Genomic DNA, 20,127 nt, shown 5'->3' with positions numbered 1-20,127 from the left:
ATATAGTAGTGAAAAGCGTAAGTATGTAACAGTTTATTACCATAAGAACCTACAGATCTTTGCTTTTTTTTCTCCTTCTGAATCTTTAGTTGCAGATGGGAAATGTTTATGAGGCTGGAAAATTGAACCTTTTAACAATTATTCAGTTGTTAAATGAAGTCTTGAAAGTAATGAAATATGAACATTGTAAGGCTGGCCAAGCAAGATTGACAATAGACCTTCAGTACCTTGAAAAAGAAACCAAATTTCAGAGGGAAAGATTATCAGATATGAAACATATGAGGTATACAGAATGATCTTTTGTTATTGTACTGTTGGGTGGATAGGGTGGTTTTTCCAGCAGAAGTTGTGTTTAATTCTTCAGCTTTGGCAAATAAGTTAAGAAATAATGGTATTTAAGAGTCTTATATGGAATGAATTTCCAGAGAGACATGTGAGGTAAAAGGACAAGTAATATAGTTTTTATCTTTTTTGGAATAAATTATTTGCCTTATGATAATTCTTTTTGTTTTTGAGACAGAGTCTCACTTTGTAGGCCTGGCTGGCTGGAACTCAACTATGTAGAACAGGTTAACCTTGAACTCATACATGGCAGTACACGCCTGTAATCCTAGTAGCTGGGAGATTGAGGCACAAGGATTGTGAGTTTGGGGCCAACCTGCTCTATATAGTGAGATTCCCCTGAAAACTGAACATGAGAAAAGATTCATTTGAATAGGGAAAGAGTTGATCGAGTAGGAGTGGAATTGAGAGTGAAGATTAGGGTGAGGGGTGGGGGCTGAGGGAGACATGTTGCTAGAGTTTTTCTGCTTTGCCCACAGTTAGGACAAATCTCTGTCACCCGCCAGTCCCACAGCCGCTCAGACCCAACCAAGTAAACACAGAGGCTTATATTGCTTACAAACTGTATGGCCGTGGCAGGCTTCTTGCTAACTGTTCTTTTATCTTAAATTAATCATTTCCATCAATCTATACCTTGCCACATGGCTGGTGGCTTACCGGCGTCTTCACATGCTGCTGGTCATGGCGGCGGCTGCAGTGTCTCTCCGCCTCAGCCTTCTGCTTCCCAGAATTCTCCTCTCTCCTTGTCCCACCTACTTCCTGCCTGGCCACTGGCCAATCAGTGTTTTATTTATTGACCAATCAGAGCAATTTGACATACAGACCGTCCCACAGCACTGACAGGGACTATGCCTTGTGGCAAAAGTGTAATCCCAGCACTTGGGAGGAGGGTGTGGAGTTAAAGACCATTTTCTGCTAAATATCCTAGGCCAGCCTGTACTGTATGTGACTCTGTCTCAAAAGTTTGTTTTTAGAATAAACAGAGTAGTAGACATATGATTGCTCTTTTGTTTTAAAAGGAGAAAAATTATATTTGAAGTTAATTCAGTTTCTATGTAGTTTAATGGTTAATCTTTGTTTTATATTCTTTTCTGCCCTGGTACTATTGTCTTAAACTGTGCTGTATTTTTATTTGTCCTTCAAATACAGTTATTTCTTATGATATCATAGGCATAAACTAAAAGAGGACGTCACTGCAATAAGACATTCTACTGTTGAAAAGGAAGGAAAATGGCATAAGAAGTGGGAAGGATTACTTGGTTTGTCTCCTTTCGGTCTAGTTAAAGGCGGGCCTTCAGTAAGTACTGTAGACTTGTGTTTGGAGAAGAGTTTAATTTTGGCAGTTCTGTCTTTAAGTTTTAACAGTCTTTTAATTTATAATGTTACAGTAACCTAGAAATTTGTGTGTATGTGTGTATTGTGTTTACATTGAAGTCAGAGTTTTTTTTTTTTCAATCATTGTATGTTGTATGTTTGAGGGCACAGGCTGAGTTATGGAGTCAGTTCTTTCATCTCTTTCCCCTGTGTTCCTGGAATTCAACTCAGACTCTGAGGCTTCCTGGCAAGTGCTTTTCCCTGCTGAGCCATCATTAGCTCAAGCTGTTTTGTGTGAGACAGTTTCATGTAGTGCAGGTTAGCCTTCAACTTGCTGTGTAGCTGTTGATGAAAATGACCTGCTTGATCCTCCTGCATCTGCTCCCAAATGCCGGAATTATAAGCCTGCACCACCATGCTTGGCTCTGGGTTTTTAGACACAGGTACCTGTTGTGTAGATATGTATCCCAGGCTGATCTGGAACACATGGAGCCTACGCTGTCTACATACTAGAATTATAGGTGTGTGCTGCTATGCAGTTCAAATGTTTTAATTTCTATAAATTTCCTAAATATATAATAGTTTTTCATCAAGCTACTATCATTTATAGTTACTCATTTTAAAATCAGAGGGTTAAAATACTATTAAATAAAATTTGAAACTTTTTTCTACAAATATTATATTCCTTGATTTAAAAAAAAAATGTTTGTAGGGCCGGGAGAGATGGCTCATCACTTAAGCCCACTGGCTGCTCTAGCAGAGGACCCAGATTTGAGTTCTAGCACCCACTTGGTGGCTCATAACTAGTTAAAACTCCAATCTTAGGGTATCTGATACCCTCTTCTGGCTTCCGTGGGCACCAGGCACACAGATAGTGTATGTACATGTAGGCAAAACGTCCATACATATAACAAGAAAGAAATACAATAGTCACAGGATAAATGTTTGGTAATTCATTGTTAGGGGAAAACAATCCATTCATAGATGAACTTAGCTTTGTCATTGTGGTTGTTTGTGAGTATTTACTTTATTATTGTGAATTCTGTATTTTAAGGCTGTGGATCTTTTGCCTCCCATGTCTCCCCTTTCGTTTGATCCTGTGTCAGAGGAAGTATATGCAAAGAGTGTACTTTTAAAGTATCCTGCTTCACTTCCAGGTTGGTAAGCTCCCTGTAGTCCCTTTTAAGAAAGTAAATTGTAAAGCATTGACAGACTTGCAATGTACTGTGTAGACCAGGCTGGCTTGGAACTTGGAGCTGTGCTCCTGCCTCTGTCCTGAGTGCAGGGAATACAAGTGTGCACTTGGTTTATTTCTCATTGTATATAATAGTACAACTGGGTTCTCTCTTTTTACCATGTAAGACCCTAGGAGCAAACTCAGATAATCAGGCTTGGTGGTAAAGTGTCTTTACCACTGAGCAATCTTGCCTGCTCTTCAGTTATTTTTACTGTGAAATGTATATAGCATAAAATTTTGGTGACAAAAATGTCATGAAAAAAGGATAGAACCCTATCATTTGCAAAACATGAATGCTTGAGCCTATCTGAGGGTTGGGATTAAAGATGTGAGACAGCAAACCTGGCATTTGAATGCCAGTTTTTTTGTCACTGAATGTTGTGACAAATCATCTCAGACTTCGATGGTAAAGTCTGGTTTCCTGCCTTCTGTTCTCTCTGACCTATTGACTGTCTGTCTCATCGTCATTCATTTGTACAGTTAGGTTATAATTTCTGGTTTTTTATAGGACTTTTCTTTCCATATTATGCAGGTTTGTTGGGACATGCCTTAAATGTAGGTTTGTTTTTATCTGTTTGGGTTGTGTATGTGTGTTTTCTAGCAGCTCATTATTTTCCAAGTTTGAGAATTTGTTTTCCTATGTCTTTTCTAATATCGCATGTCTTTAATTTTTAAATATTTTATATATGTGTGTTTGTATGTGTGCAAACATGTGTATGAGGGTGCCCATGGAGGACAGAGGAGGTGTTGAATACTCCAGAGCTAGATTTAAGACACTTTTGAGCTGCCTCATGTGGGTGCTGGGAGCCAGACTCTGGTCCTGTAAGAGCAATAAGCTGTAGTTGGACTTTTTTTTTGTTGGGACTGAACCGTTGGCTCCTCAGTAATGACACAGAGACTTATTATTATGAAAGCCTGGCCAATAGCACTAGTTCTCACACTCAAATTAACCCATTTCTATTCATCTGTGTGCTGCCACGTGCCTTGTGGCTGTTACCTCTCTTCTCCTGCATGTCTTGTTTGTTCTCTGTCTTTCTACATCTCTGCCCTTCTTCATAGCAGCCTCTGTGCCTGGAAATCCTGCCTAGCTATTGTCTGTTCTGCTTTTTATTAGACCAATCAGAGTGACAAATACAATGTAATCAAATGTCTTGCAGCAATAAGCACTTTTAACTGCTGAGCCATCTCTATCTTCATCTTTCATTTTTAAATCCTTTCCTTCTGGAACTCTGTCTTAGTTAGGGTTTCGATGGCTGTAAAGAGGCACCATGACCATGGCAACTCTTATAAAGGAAACATTTAATGGGGTGGCTTGCAGTTTCAGAGGTTGAGTCTATTATTATGGTGGGACATGGAGGCATGCAGGCAGACATGTTGATGGAGCTGAGAGTCCTACATCTCTAGCAGCAGACAACAGGAAGTGGTCTGAGACACTGGGCGTAGCTTGAGTATATATGAGATCTCAAAGCCCTCCTCCACAGTGACATACTTCCTCCAACAGGGCCATACCTATTCCAACAAAGCCACACCTCCTAATAGTACCACTCCCTTTGGGGGTCATTTTCTTTCAAACCACAGAAAAATCCTATTAGGATTCTGTTTTGCCATTGTTGTTACTCACTTCATTTTAGGCAGTGTCTAACTTGCATACCAGGCCAGCCTCAAACTTGGGATTCTTGTGCCTCAGTTTCCCAAATGCTAAAATTACAGGTATGTGCCATCACTTGGGGCTAGAACATCTAATTCTGTCTTTCATCTCTGTTAAATTCTTGTTTGTATATATAAATCTTCTTTTTCTTCTGTCTTCCTTCTTCCTTCCTTCTTTCTTCTTCCAGCCAGGGTTTCTTTGTGTAGTAGCCCTGGCTATCCTGGAACTCACTCTGTAGACCAGGGTGGCCTGGAATTTACAGAGATCCACCTGCCTCTTCCTCCTGATGGCTGGGATTAACGTTGTACGCCACCACCGCCTGGCCATTTGTGTACTACTACTACTACTACTACTACTACTACTACTACTACTTCTTCTTCTTCTTCTTCTTCTTCTTCTTCTTCTTCTTCTTCTTCTTCTTCTTCTTCTTCTTCTTCTTCTTCTTCTTCTTCTTCTTCTTCTTTTTCTTCTTTCTTCTTTCTTCTTTCTTCTTTCTTCTTTCTTCTTTCTTCTTTCTTCTTTCTTCTTTCTTCTTTCTTCTTCTTCTTTCTTCTTCTTCTTTTCTTTTTTCGAGACAGGGTTTCTCTGTGTAGCTTTGCACCTTTCCTGGATCTCACTCTGTAAACCAGGCTGGCCTCGAACTCACAAAGATCTGCCTGGCTCTGCCTCCCAAGTGCTGGGATTAAAGGCGTGCGCCACCACTGCCCGGCCAGTTGTTTACTTCTTATTGCAATACTTGGTTGCTGTCTTTGGTGGGTCTCTCCACATGGAGGAGTCCATGTTGGCCTGGAACTCTCTGTAGCATAAGCTAATCTTGAGCTCAGCCTTCTTTTCTTTCTTTTTAAAAATGATTTCTTTTTATTTATGTGCATTGGTGTTTTGCTTGCCTGTTTGTCTATGTGAGGGTGTCAGAAGCCCTAAAACTGGAGTTACAGATAGTTGTGAGCTGCCATGTGGTTGCTGGAAATTGAACCCAGGTCCTCTGGAATAGCAGCCAGTGAGCTACGCCCAGTGTCTCAGACCACTTCCTGTTGTCTGCTGCTAGAGATGTAGGACTCTCAGCTCCATCAACATGTCTGTCTGTCATGCCTCCATGTCCCACCATAATAATAGACCCAGGTCCTCTGGAAGAGCAATCACTGAGCCATTTTTCCAGTCCTGAACTCTGCTTTCTAAGTGCTGGGATTATGAGTGTGAGCCACCACCTCTTGGTTATAAGCTTCTTTATTTGCCAGAAAGATGAGTTTCAGCTCTGCTTACCACAACAGTTGATGTTTATAGTGGTGTATAGTAATTTGTTTGTTTTTATGGCTTTCTGCTAGTTTTGTGATATTTGTGTTTCTTCTCATATGAGGAATGTTTTGTGATTCCATTATAATCAAACGTGCAGAGGGTTTTGAAAAGGTTGAGGTGGAGCCTGGCAGTGGTGGTGCACACCTTTAATCCCAGCATTTGTGAAGCAGAAGCAGGGGATCTCTGAGTTTGAGGCCAGCCTAGTCTACAGAGTGAGTTTCAGGACAGCCAGGGCTACACAGAAACTCTGTCTTGAAAAACAAAAATGAAAGAAAGAAAGGAGAGAAAAGGTTGAGTTGGTATACTACGAATACTACCATAAGATGAAGGACAAATCTTTACATAGCATTTGCATTGGCTCATGCAGTGACACTTTGGTTAAATGTTCAAGTATGGAAAGACTCATAGGGGGTAATTTGTTGAAAAGGAGGGGTCCCTGGAATCTCACATCTGTAATATAGCCATGGCTTGATTTGCCAGTCTCATTTCCTGCTATGTCTCGGTGGTGGTTATCTCCTCCTCAGTACCATAAGCCATGGTCCTTGCTCTTGCAAATGAAATCTGTACCCTCCCCTCTTGGTGCCTGTACGTCTTCTTTCTGCTCTTTCTCTGGGACTGGTATATATCCATCCTCTGCTTCCTTACGTACTTCTGGCATACTACTGTAGCAGTAGAACGGAGCACTTCAGTCACCACTATCCTAGACTGACTGCTTGGTGTCAAAGTCTCTACCTTCTGTTTCTTTGCTATGTTAGTGTGGTAGTGACGTAGTTGTTTAATGCTAGGATGATGAAAAAAATGTGTAGGCTGAGTGACATCATAAATGATCGAAATATGGTAAGTACCTTTTGTTTTTGTTTGCTTATATTAGCACATGATTTGTTCACTTAAAAATGAAACATGATTATATAACTGAATTTGGTGCTGATGATTAAACTCAGGGCCATGCACAACATATATCTAGCACCCCCCCCCTTTTTTTTTTTTTTGTTTCAAGACGGGTTTTCTGTAGCCCAGGCTGGCCTCAGACTGTATAGTGGAAGCTGGCCTTGAATTCCTGCCTTTACCTTCCATGTGCTGGGCTTGTAGAAGTACAGAACTATGCCTGGCTACATCATTCTTTTTATAAAAGCCTGCTACCAGGCAATCTATTACTTCTTTATTATTACTTTGTCTTAACAATTTGTTGGTTATTTTTCCCCCAAATATTTTGTATATGTATGCCCACTACAAAGTGCATGTGGAAATCAGCATCCAACTTGTGGGAGTTAGTTTTCTCCTCATGTGGTTGTAGGGAAGCTATTTCAGTTTGTCAGGATTGGTGGCAAGCGCCCTTAGCTGCTAAGCCAACTATCTTACTGGCCTTAGATAGGTTTACAAAAAAACTTTCTTGTGTGGTGGCTGTGGGTATGTAAGTATGGGGCAGGGTCTCCTGTTGCTTTTTTATAATTCTGCAAGGCCAGTTGACCTGCAGTCCCACAGTTTCTGTATCTCTGTCTCCCATTTCCTGCAGGGGTCCTGGGATTGTAGATACACTATGCCTTGGGCTCTGGGGGTTGAACCAAGTATTCAGTTTGTATGGCAAGTTGTTTTACCCACTGAGCTCTCCCCTTGGGTCCTTATTCGTGTTTATAATATCCTTCTGGTTTTTTTTTTTATTTTTTTTTATTTTTTTTATTTTTTTTATTTAGAAGCTGTTCTAAACAATTGGGCATGAAGCTCAATGATAGAGCACCTGTGCAACATTAACAAAACTTGTGTTTGAACCTTGACTTCAGGGGGAAAGGATAGGTGTTGCACCATTTCTAGAGGTCCTTGAATATTAGCACACACGAACATAACTAAAAAATAATTTTTGCACTTCCTTAGATAAACATAAAGAACATAATCAAGAAAATGGTAGCGGAAGAGAAACCGACACCCCAGGAGGTGTGTGTGATCTAGCCAACAGGTAAAGCATTTGACTTTTATGCTCACTGTTGATTTGAGTCTCATCCTGAGCCAGTTTAGAACTTTCTATACTGTAGAAGAGTGTGGAGCTTCTTCCTCTCAACCAGACAGGGTTTTCCTACTGCAGACCCACACTGCAGAAGACGTTCAGTACTTGCTGTGCCTGGACAGTTTTTCCTTCTACTCATTTCAATATTGTGTTATTTGGGGATCATCTGAGTTTTGAAGAAAGTACAGATTTGCAAGTTGCATAAGGTAAGTTTGAGAATTTTTGCCCTTTTTTCTATGTGTGTGAACTAAACTGTTTTTGAAATCACTCTTAACTATTGAATCTAAAATTTGGGGCATTTGAGGTCATCTGGTTTGGTAGGGAACTTTCAGACTAGTGCTTTCTGTTGCTATGGCCAAGTCTTCATTTGGTCCACCCTTTCCTGCTTTAGCCTGCACAGCTTGCTGCTTTCATCTGTATTATAAAAGTTTTTTTTTTTAATTTATATTTTATTATGTGTATGAGTGCTCTGCTTGCATGTATGTAAGTGTACTGAGTGCATGCCTGGTGCCCTTGGAGGCCAGAAGAGGATGCCACATTCCCTGGAACTGAAGTTATAGTTGTGAGCTGCATTGTAGGTGCTGGTAACCAAACACTCTGTAAGAAGAGCAAGTGCTCTAGAGGGCAAGGCCTTTCTCTGACCCATGTATTGAAGGCTTTTTTCTTCTTTTTGTTTTTTGCTTGAGACAGGGTCTCACTGTGTAGCTCTGGCTCTCCTTACAGGCTGACCTTGAACTCACAGACACTGGTCTGCCTTAGTGCTAGGATTAAAGGTGTGCATATACCACTATACCAGGCTTATACTGAAGTTTTTGATATTTTATAGAGAGTTAACATTCTTTAGGAAAAATATTAGAAAACATCTGATTTCTCAAATCCCAAATTTAATATGAAAAACCTAAACCTATTTTGTTACCACTTCCTTTAGGAATTCTATTTTCTTTATTGCCCGTTTTCTGTTAACCCATTTTAGCTCTTACAATGAATGCCTGATATAAAATAAGAAACTGATGACCAGTGAGATAGCTTTAGTGGGTAAAGGTTTTTACTACCAAGCCTGAGGACCTGAGTTCTATCCCGATCCTTCAGACTCATGTAGTGGAAAGAGAGAATTGACTCTCCCAAATTGACCACTGACTTCCACATGTGTGTTGTGAAATGCACAACCCCCCCCCATGAATTAAAAATAAAAAGTAAAAAACTCTGAATTAAATGTACGTAATCCACATATTTTTTATTGCAAGTAAGAATTATTATGTAACAGTGAAACAGGTACACTGAACAGATACTTGGATTTATGTGTACATGTGTGCTTTATGCTTGTGTATGCAAGTGTGTGTGCCATGTGCACACCCATGCATGTGTGCATGTATGGAGGCCAAAGGTCATCATCAGGTGTTTTCTTCTGTTACTCCCCACCATATATTTTGAGACAGGATCTCTCATTGAACCTGGATCTCACAAATCAGCCACGTTGGGTGGCTAATGAACCTTTGAGGTCCTTCTGTCTCTGTCTCCCAGGATTCTGGGTTCTGGGCTGCCATGTCTGACATTTTTATGTGGTTGTTGAGGCTCTGAATTCTGGTCTTCCAGCTTGTGCAGGAAGCCCAGGAACCATCTCTGCAGCCTTTGTATTGTTTTTCACACTTTGAGTTGGTTCATTCCTTCTACAGTGTTAGTTTCAAAGCCCAAACTCAGGTTGTCAGGCTTGGTGGCAACAAGTGGCTTTACTTGCTGAGCCATCTTGCCAGTCCTAGCTATTCCCGCCCCCCCCCCCCCCCCCCCCAGACAGGGTTTCTCTGTAGCTTTGGAGCCTATCCTGGAACTCACTCTGTAGATCAGCCTGGCCTCGAACTCACAGAGATCCGCCTGCCTCTGCCTCCTGAGTGCTGGGATTAAAGGCGTGTGCCACCACCGCCTGGCTCCTATTTTTTTTTTTTTAAAGATTTGTTTTTAGTATTTTAATTATGTGTGTATGTGTATGGGTATGTACACATGAGTGCAGGTACCTGTAGGGTTCAGAAGAGGGTATCAGCTCCCCTGTAGTTAGAGGTTCATGTTGGGAGCTGCCCAGTATGTATGCTAAGAACTGAGCTTGGGTTCTCTGCAGGAGTAGTACTGCTCTTAAGCTTGGGGCCAGAGATCCAGAGCCACATGTATTATTTGATTGATGTTTGGCTTATGTAGGTTTCTTTAGTCCAGCTTCCCCGAGTGGAAGAGAAACAGATAAAAATAAGTTTCCTATGAAAATTGTGAAGGGAAGATTACTGGGGAAAATGATATGAATTGAAAGTAACAGTTAAAAAGCAAAGAAAGAGTACAGTTTTTAGAGTATTTTTAGGCCTTTTCACATTCACTTATCATCACAGGTAATCAGAGCACCCTAAGTTTTATTGTTGGTTTTGATTAGAGTAAGCTGATAGAGATAGCATTGTACTTGAATCAATAATCAATATTTAGTAGTAGTAGGATATTCCTTTGTTGTTGTGAGTACTCTCCTTATGGCAAGTTTTGCAAAATTTCCAGTATATAATGGTGATGCTGTTTTCTTGATTTGTTTATTTACTTTTTGACATTTTAACTTTTTGAATTGCTAGTCTGCAGTTGCTATATAGACCAGGCTGACCTTGAATTCACAGAGCTCTACCTGGTTTTTGCTTTCTGGATCTTGGAATAAAAGGGATGTGACATCACACCCATGCTTTTCTCTTTCCTTATATTGATATCCTTCCTAAACATAGGTAAAAAACTAGATTCTAGCCTTGGCTTTCTTATTTTTAAAGTTACACATATTTTTAATTAGAATATATTGACTAAACATAATGGTTTATTATATATTCATACATCCTTAAATATTTTTATTAATTTGTTCAGAATGTAATACAGTGTATTTTGATTCACTACCCTCTCCCCCAACTCCTTTTGGATCTACCCTACTTCCCTATCCACCCAATTTCAAGGCTCTTCTTCCTCTGTTATACTTATTACTAATTGATTTGTTTTAAATTTTATTTTATTATTATTCAGTGTGTGTATAATGGGATGATGGTGTGTGTGCACATGGCATTGTATTCATGTGGAGGTCAGAGAACTTTTGGGGTTGTTTTTCTCTTCCAGGGTGTTCTAGGAATTGAGCTTAGACCTCCAGTCTGGCACAGCCAGTACTTTTACCCACTGAGTCATCAGCCCCCACCCCCTTAAAAGATTAATTTTTATTTATGCAATATGTATATGCACATAGTTGCTGGGGAAGTCAGAAGAGGATGTTGGATCCCTTGGAGCTGAAGTTACAGGTGGTTGTGATCTGCTTTATGTACATGTTTGGAACTGAACTTGGGTCCTTTAGAAGAGCAAGAAATGCTCTTAACCATTGTGCTGTCTCTCTAGGCACCACCCCACCTCCAAAAACAAACAGAAAGAAAGAAAAACTCTGCACATGATACAAAAAAGAAAGAAAGAAAAACTCAGTTCTGTTATATATATCTCTAACTACCCTGGAACTCAAGACCCACCAGATTAATTAGCAAAGCTGTTCACTTTGTATTGTCATGAAAAGTAAGCAAAGTGCTTGTTCTTGGCAATGCTCCCCCCTCCCTCCCTCAGAATTTAAAAGATCTTTTGAAATTAAGATGAGACTTACTCTTTTGTAACTGGGTCTCTTGTAGGCCAGGCTAGCCTCAAACTTGCTGTCTAGAAAGGATGATCTAGGCTATCCTTGAACTACTTTTTCTGTTTGTTTGTTTTTAAAGAAAGTTTATTTAATGTTTATGTGTACACCTTGTGAGTTCTTACACTTGGGTTGTAAATGCATGGACCATAACACACATGTGAAAGTCAGTAGATAGCTGACCTTCTGGGTCTCTTTTTCCACCTTTGTATGGGTCCTGGGGATCAAACTCAGCTTATGAAGCTTGCATTATGAGGTATCAAGTGCCTTCTTAACACTTCTGACCCTTCTGTCTTAACCTACGGTTTTAGAATTACAGGCACATGGCTACCACTACACCCTGTTTATGGGGTGTTGAGGATTGTGCATGTTATGCGAACATTTATACCAACCTCATCCACATTCAGCCATATCCCAGGGTTACTTTAAAGTTATTTCCTTTAAGGTTTTTAAAGTGTAAAATAACTTGTTTTATAATTAACCTGAAAAGATACCATGGCATTTGAATGTTTGTGCAGAGGAGCAGGGGAATCTAAAAGACTAAGGCACAGGCAGAGTGGAATAAACGAGAACTCTGAGCAAACAGTTTCATTCCATATGTAACATAGTTGTCATAGAGCAAGAGTTACAGGAGAAACTGATTTTCAACATGAAATACCAAGTCTTTTTGTTAGTTAAAAATTCTGATCCACAAAATTAAAAATTTTACGATAATAATAAGAATCTCTGTACATGGGAGGAAGAAGCCCTTAGTGTGTCTAATCTCTGAAACAGGTTAGTAGCTTACAAATTACTATTTTTATTATTAAAACTGGTACTTCCATGAACATACATATTTTAACTACTCTATTATGTTTTTTCATGGCCTGAAAAGGGAGCAGTGTAAAGAATATTTAATACAGACACACTGGCATTGGAGATTTAGGTGGATGGACTGCTAGTTGCTTTTTTTTATATTTAAAAAGACTTTATATTATTCTTTAAAGAAATTCAGTACTTGATGCTGGAATTTTCAGGATTTCATGCAGGGCAGTATACTTACATTTTATTCTTGCTATGGAATTTTAATCTGTAGATGCTATTTAAAAAAAAACTTCCACCCTCACCATGATAAACCAAAATAAATATTTAAAAGGAAAAAAAATATTTATTATTATGTGTGTATGGTGGGAGCACAAGTGTGTCTGTGTGTAAAAGTTAGAAGACAACTTATGAGAGTCTGTTCTGCTCTATTGTGGGATCTGGGGATAAAGCTCAGGTTGCCAGGTTTACATGGTGAGTGTTTGCGAGTGAGCTATCTGATACTACAGGTGTGTGTTACCACGTCTGGTTAAAAGAATGTTAAGGTCTCTCCTACTGTGAAATTGTATTAACATGCTGAGCACATTGTAATAATGCAGTTCTAGTTAGTTGAATTTGGTTTTAAGTTGTATTGAAATTGTTGTTTGTCAAGTCATTTAACCATGTGAAAATATTGTTGACAAAAATTACAAAGTAAGAAAGTTTGAGTTAATTGGGAGAATGATACACAGATTGGGCAGAAGTACTGCTCTAATTGTCACTAGACCTCCCTAGAATAAATTGCCTTTTGATGACCAGGACGAATTGAGTGAAATCGTCATGGACAGATACGGGGCAGACAATTTCTTAGATATTTAGATACATCAATTTAGTTAATGCCTCCCTACTCATAACTTGGATTTGCTGTCTTTTTTCTTTCAGCCCTGCAACTTTCCCCTTACAGTGTCCTTCATCATCAGATACAAACAGTGTCACACTACTTGAAAAGGTATATTGTAAAACAATTTTCATTTTTGTTGTGAGATACTGTAGGTCAAATTTCTCTGTGTCTCAGCAGCCACTCCCAAATAAACGTACAGAGACTTAATGTACGTTCTCTTAATATAGGTTCTCAGCCAGTAGCTCAGGCTTGTTACTAGTTAACTCTTACAACTTAAATTGACCCATATTTCTTATCTAAGTTCTACTCCATGGCTCATGGCTTTTTAAACTCATTGTTGACACATCCTGCTTCCTCTGTGTCTGGCTTGTGACTCCTCTGACTCTGTCCTTCTTCCCAGCATTCTCTTTGCCCCCAAAATCCTGCCTAGCCAATTGGCCAATCAGCTTTTTATTAACAATGAGAGCAGTACATATTTACAGTGTACAGAGATTGTTGCACAGGAAGACATGGCCTTGCTAATTGACCCAGGCTCTTGTCTTGAACTCACTGTGTAGCCAGGCCAATCTTGAACCCATGGCAATTCTCTTGTCTCAGCCTCCCACATATTGGAATTACACAAGTGTCTAATGCCTGGCTTTAAAAACAGTTTTAATTAATTGTGAATATAGTGGTTTATAATAAAATATTATTTTTGGTGACAAAACTTAATTACATTCAAAGCTTTTTCTCCCATTTTTGTACTTTTTCTATTCTATTGCTAAATAAGAATATGAAATTATTTAGCTCTGCCAGTGAACATATACTTCCACAATAGTATTGTCTTTTGTCAGTGTGGTGACACACTCCTGTGAGCCTGATGCTTGAGAAGCTGAAGCATAAGTGTCTCCAGGTAAGGCTAGCTTGGGCTACACTGCAATTCAAGATTAGCCTGGCTACTTAAGACCCTGTCTCAAAAAGTAAAACAGCCCCACTTTTGACCCATGGGATGAAGAGAGCTTCAAAATTGGCCATGATCATTAAGGTTATACTGTATCTCTCTTTTTCAGGATCCAAATATGAGAACTCTCAAAAAGAAAACCATAATGACTTTCAGAAAAGTGCCAGACCCTGACATGACTTCCAGAAAAGTGCCAGACTCTGACATGGAAGACTCTCCTTTATCAGATACTGCAAAGAACATACAGAGTAGTGGATTCAGAGGCTCTCTGCCAGTGACAAAGAGTGATCCATTCCAGAAAGAGCAAGATCAGCTGGTAGAAGAGGTTAGAAAAAGATTATTGATAAATACACTTATGTATTTGTTCCCACCCCCCCCACCCCCCCAAGACAGGGTTTCTCTGTGTAGTCCTGGCTGTCCTGGAACTCACTCTGTAAAACACACTGGCATTGAACTCAGAGATCTGCCTGCCTCTGCCAGGATGAAGTGTGTGTGCCGCCACTGCCCAGCTTCATGTTTCATATTTGTTATTTTCTAAATGGTGTTGGGATCGGAAATGGAGTACAGTTACTGAGTAGCAGGGGTAATTTGAAGTGAAGGAAGTCACAGATAATAAATTGAGGCTGGGGGCTGGAGAGATGGTTCAGTGGTTAAGAGCATGCACTTACTTTCTTGCAGAGGACCTGAGTTCTGGTCCTGCACCTCTGTTGGGTGGCTCACCACTGCTTGTAACTCAGTATTCAGTGAGTTTGATGTTTTCTTCTGGTCTCTTTGGCCACTAGACTCATGGGCATGCACATAAGACATAATTAAAAATAAAAATAATCTTTATAAAACTCAAGGCTAAAATAAAATCAACCTTCTTAAAAAAGTAAAAGTAGATTTCTTATAAATATATTTAGTTAAGATTGATGTATTATTATTAGTTTTACTTCCCATTCTATAAATCATTCAGTGTATAAACATAATACATATTCAGTAGTTTATGGATTAAACCGTTACATAAATTTTCAGGTAATTGCCCTCAATAATTATAGTTATTTGAATACTTATTTGTGTTTCTTAGCTGTTTTTAAATATGAGAACTAAAATTCTGTGATACCATTGAGTGAAGGTTTTGTTGACTTTGTTTTCTAAATATTCCAAAGTGACTAAAGATGTTGATATCAATTCATTGACTTTTCTTTAAAGTTTTTTTTTCTTAGTTCTTTTTGTGTTTGCCTACATGTGTGTATGCATGCATGTATGTATGTATTTGCATCATGTGTATGCCTGGTGCCAGAGGAGGCCAGAAAGAGGGTGTTGGATCCCTTGGAACTGGAGTTAGATGGTTATGATCTACCATGTGGTGCTGTGAACTGAACCTAGGTCCTCTGCAAAAGCAGTGCATGCTCTTAGATTCTGAGCCATCTCTCTAGTCCTTGAGTTTTGGTTTTTTCCAAGACAGGGTTTCTCTGTGTAATTTTGGTGCCTGTCCTGGATCTTGTTGTGTAGACCAGGTTGGCCTTGAACTCACAGAGATCCACCTGGTTCTGCCTCCTGAGTGCTGGGATTAAAGGTGTGCCAACACTGCCTCGCTATTATTTTAATACTTAAATTTTTTTGATTTATTTTTTTATGTGTGAATGTTTTACCTGCATGTATGTATGTGCATCACATGTGTTCAGTGTCTGAAGAAGTCAGAAGAAGGTGTTAGAGCCCTTGGAGGTAGAGTTACTGATGGTTGTGAGCCATCATGTGGGTACTGGGAATCAAACCCGGGTTCTCTGCAGGAGCAACTGTTCTTGTCTGCCGCACCATCTCTCTGGCTTTTTAAATTTTTTTTTAAATGAAAAAGTTTGTGTATATGTGTGTGTGCGCGCCTGCATGCATTCCATAGCATGTATATGGAAGTAGAAGACTAATTGGAGGAATTGGTTCTCTCTATTGTTGGTCCCTGGAACCAAACTCAGGTCATTGTAGCAAGTGGCTTTAACTGCTAAGCTATCTTGCCAGCCTCTAATTTGATTCCCTTAGGTAGTCCTGTTTTTATGTCAAATGACTTGATCAGTACCTACAGGTCAGTGTATACAAATTAAATACTCAGGCTTTTCACCGTTGCTATCTTGATTATTTGATTAAGTAATCATAGAATATCACAATTTATTTCCAAGTGACTTAAAAATAGCCTTTAGACTGTATTAATTGGGGTTTTAGTGTCTCCTTTATCAGTTTTGACCTTACTAAATTTACACTGTATCAGAGAATGGGATTAATGCCAATTAATTCTATTTGTAGCATGAGGCCAATTTCGTGGTTTCTGAATGCTTCTAAGTCTCTAATATTCTGTTAATTCTCTTTACTGACTACACCAAAAAGAGGATCAGTCCTTTTAAAATCAGAATTCCCTAGTTATGGAAAGTAAGGTACATTTTCAGTTTAATAGAATTTAGATTGCACTTGGGAAATGGAGGCAGGAAGGTCTGGAATTCAAGGTCATTCTCTGCTAAATAATGAGTTCCAGGCAATCCTAGGTTACATGAGACTGTCCCAGCAAACAAAACAAAGTAAAAAAAATTCGGGCCTGAGAGATGGTTCAGTGGTAAGTAAGCACTTGTTGCCTGTCCAGAGGATTCAGGTTTGATTTCTAGCATCTACATTTTGGCTCACAGCCACTCATTACCCCAGTTTGAGGGGATCCAACAGTTGTACATGTGGTGCATATACATACATGTGTGCAGGCAAAAACATTCATACACATAAAACTAAAAAAAATATAACAAAATAAGGAAAAAAACCCCAAACACAATGGAATAGGGTGGGATAGAAGAAGAGAATCCTAAAATCTCATGAGACTGAAAACAAAATATTTAGTGGTTTGAGACAAGTTCTTTATGTAGCCCTAGCTGGCCTTGAACTCATGATGGTTTTCCTGCCTGTTTCTGAAATGCTGGGATTACAGGTAAGTTCCAGGACAGCCAGAGCTACACAAAGAAACCTTGTTTTAAAAAACAAAACAACAAAAACAAAATCTTCCTGTGTGTAAAGGATCCCACCTCACCTCCCTCTTTCCCTCCCTCTTTCCCTCCCTCTTTCCCTTCCTTTCTCCCTCCCTGACTCACTCACAGGGTTTCACTATGTACCTCTGGATGTCCTGTAACTTACTATATAGACCAGGCTGGTCTTGAACTCAGATCCACCTGCCTCTGTCTCCTGAGCGCTGGGTTTAAGTTGTGCACCACTATGCCTGGCAGAGTGTAAAGAGTCTAACCTTTTCTTTCTTCTTTTGTATTATCCGTTTAAGATTACAACAAGAAATACTCTGGTGTTTCGTTTTACAGCAGGATGGTGCCTGGACTATCTATCTGCAGCCTCCCAGGAACTTCATTGTTGTCTAATCTGCCGCCTCCTAGTTATGGGCTGCTGGCTGTGATGTGCCCACGGTTCCTACTGGAGTTTCTGTCGAAGTTCTGTCTGGGCTCGGTCATTTTTTTTTTTTTCTTTTCTGTTGCAGGTTGCCAGAGTAGTTCTATCTGATTCACCACAGCTCTCTGAAGGAAAAGAAGTAAAATTGGAGGAGCTAATTGACACTCTGATTTCTAATCCTTTCTTAACCAGGAATCAAATTCCCCGAACTCCAGAAAACTTGAGTAAGTTAATGCTTCCTGCCCCGGTTTCCCTTGCTAAGACACTGCCCCTATTAGACTTACGGTCTGACAGTTATTTGGAAACAGTCATATTTCTTGTTTCATTGGCAGTGGCTTTTTATTCTGATATAATGGAATTTTGTTGAAGTATACAGTGTGATCACTCACATTTATACAACAGTCTTTCATCAGTCATCTTTTGTGACTTCAGTGTACCCGCACAGAAGCATAATCAGTCCTGATATTATAATCGTGTTTTAATTGTGTTACTTGGCTATTTTTCTGCAAAATATTTTATTTGGTCACTTGAAAAAAAATTCTGGGGCCAGTTGAGTCATCTTTTACAGGGTGGAAGGTGAGAATGGACTCCTGGAAGTTGTCCTCTGACCTTCATACATGCACCATAGTATGTGTGTGTACACACAAACACCACACACACACACACCCTCTAAATAAACAAATGTGTTTAGTGAGTATGGGGATTATGTTTTTTTAGTCAGCAGTCACTACAGAACTATCACACTGCTTGCATAGATTTTTTTACCCCTTGGCAAAAATAATCATAGTGTTAAATGCTTCTCCTTAATACATTTAACAGTTGGTGTAGGCAAATATCTGATACATACTTCCTTATTTAACCAATGTAGATTGTTTGGGTTCAATGATTAAATACAATTTCTTCTTTGCTGCTGATTTAATTCATACTGAAGTGAGACAGCCTAGGTTGGTATTCTTTGGATGACAACCAGTGAAGTAAATAGGGTCCTGCTCTGTGTGTGTGTGTGTGTGTGTGTGTGTGTGTGTATGTGTGTGTGTGTGTGTGTGTGTTTAATTATGTTTAACACAGCCTTGCTCACTTGTTGACGCATTGTTTATAGCCATTTCTGTGCTATAGTGGCAGATTTGGGAAGTCGTGGAAGATCAAATAGCCAACAGAGCCTAAAATATTAGCATCTAATCCTTTATCAAAAAAAAAAAATTCTGCCCATTTCTGGCATGAATGGACAAGAAAATGTGGTTTTCATGCATGTAATCACATGTATTGTGTAGAGGTGAGGTGTGTGTGTGTTTCAGGAACAGCTGTTGTTGTGTGTCTGACTTGAGTTTGGTCATTTGGAGATGAAGTTTCCTGATGTTCAGGTTTGTCATTCTGTTGGCATGTGTATGGAAGTTGGACTGAGGCAGTAGTTTTATTTTCAGCACTAGAATAAAGATTTTTAGTTGCATGTCCATGTTTTGGGAATGTGTAAATAGTAAATGATGGTTGTCTTTTTTCCACTTGATTAGTGACTGAAGTCAGGAGCTCATGGAGACAAGCTGACACTGGAGCTAACAGAAGTGCAGGTGCGAGTCTAGTAGACGCCGGAGGTAGAGCTGTGTCCCCAGAGTCTTCACCAGCACTGCACAGCCAGAGGGACCTCAGCATGGCTATTTTTTCCTCAGATTTCGATCAGTCCTACTTGCCTGAACAGAAAGCTGTTCCAGACCAGCTCAAGAGCGTGCCTCAGAAACCTTTGACAAGTCAGACCGGTGAACCCCCAACAGAAGACGAGTCCGACTTGATAAATAAGAAAATGCTTTGTGAGCAAGATTTAGAGTGTGCAACCACCAGGCTTTCAGACACTGGACAAATGGAGGCATTCTCCCGTGCTATGGGCAGTGGAATAGATGTGATGGGTAGAAGTGAAGAGGACTCTGTTCGAGTATCGGACCACTCACAGGCTTCTTGCAGTGAACCTTCCACACGTAAAACTCTGTTATGGGACTCTTTTCAGAGGTTGAGTGGCATTGGAATATTACATGAGACTCTTCCAGAAGAAGTTGGTCACCTAAGTCTTAATAGTTCTACTAGTTCAGAGACCAGTTTCAGACTGGAGCCGAATAGTTATGTGCACAGTGATGCTTTTCCAGGTGATGCTGGAAAAAGACAAGCCACTGCAGAAGTAGATTCCAGTTCAAAGGCTATTTTCAGTAGTTTGGAGACTCTGAAGAAATCCCTTAACAAGATAAGGAAAGAATCTCACCTGTCTCATTCCAAGACACTTGAACAACACAACTTAGAATTCAGCCCTGTAGCCAAAGATGTGCAAGCAGATGATCCACATACTGTTTTGGGCACTCAGGATTTGTTTATTGACTACACAAAACCATCCTCCCACATATCTCTTGATGAAAGAACACAGTCTGTATCACCACTAACTAAAGTTTCTCTGCTGGAGCAAAAATTGAGGACTGTGTTACCATGTAGTCTCAGGGAATTTCTGCCTAACTTAAAAGGTAAGCGTTAACCAGACCTGTGCATACACTCTAGGTGAACCATTCTCTCAACTTTTTTTCCCTTCCTAAGACAGTACCTCAGCATTATACTTCTGGCTAGCCA

At 39.7% G+C, this 20,127-nt stretch overlaps 1 protein-coding gene and 1 non-coding gene across 3 annotated transcripts in view; both read left to right on the top strand.

Annotated features, from left to right (window-relative positions):
• Window positions 1-20,127, top strand: part of Haus6 (HAUS augmin like complex subunit 6) — a 41,389-nt gene that overhangs the window by 17,437 nt on the left and 3,825 nt on the right. Inside the window, exons 9-17 of one of the 2 annotated variants that reach the window (XM_076564478.1) lie at window positions 90-283; window positions 1,513-1,639; window positions 2,711-2,813; window positions 7,704-7,785; window positions 13,223-13,289; window positions 14,231-14,299; window positions 14,330-14,446; window positions 17,615-17,750; window positions 19,035-20,024. In XM_076564478.1, the coding sequence (XP_076420593.1) occupies window positions 90-283; window positions 1,513-1,639; window positions 2,711-2,813; window positions 7,704-7,785; window positions 13,223-13,289; window positions 14,231-14,299; window positions 14,330-14,446; window positions 17,615-17,750; window positions 19,035-20,024 (1,885 nt within the window). Of the gene's footprint in view, window positions 1-89; window positions 284-1,512; window positions 1,640-2,710; window positions 2,814-7,703; window positions 7,786-13,222; window positions 13,290-14,230; window positions 14,447-17,614; window positions 17,751-19,034; window positions 20,025-20,127 lie in introns of both variants that reach the window. The other variant, XM_006975979.4, reaches the window with a different exon arrangement.
• LOC121827748 (small Cajal body-specific RNA 8) lies at window positions 13,015-13,145 on the top strand. Its single transcript, XR_006070049.1, has one exon.

The sequence above is a fragment of the Peromyscus maniculatus genome, chromosome 2, assembly GCF_049852395.1.
Source record: "Peromyscus maniculatus bairdii isolate BWxNUB_F1_BW_parent chromosome 2, HU_Pman_BW_mat_3.1, whole genome shotgun sequence".
Taxonomy (NCBI): Eukaryota; Metazoa; Chordata; class Mammalia; order Rodentia; family Cricetidae; genus Peromyscus; species Peromyscus maniculatus.
The sequence above is the reverse complement of the archived record's forward strand: the minus strand, read 5'-3'. Positions and strand labels throughout refer to the sequence as shown.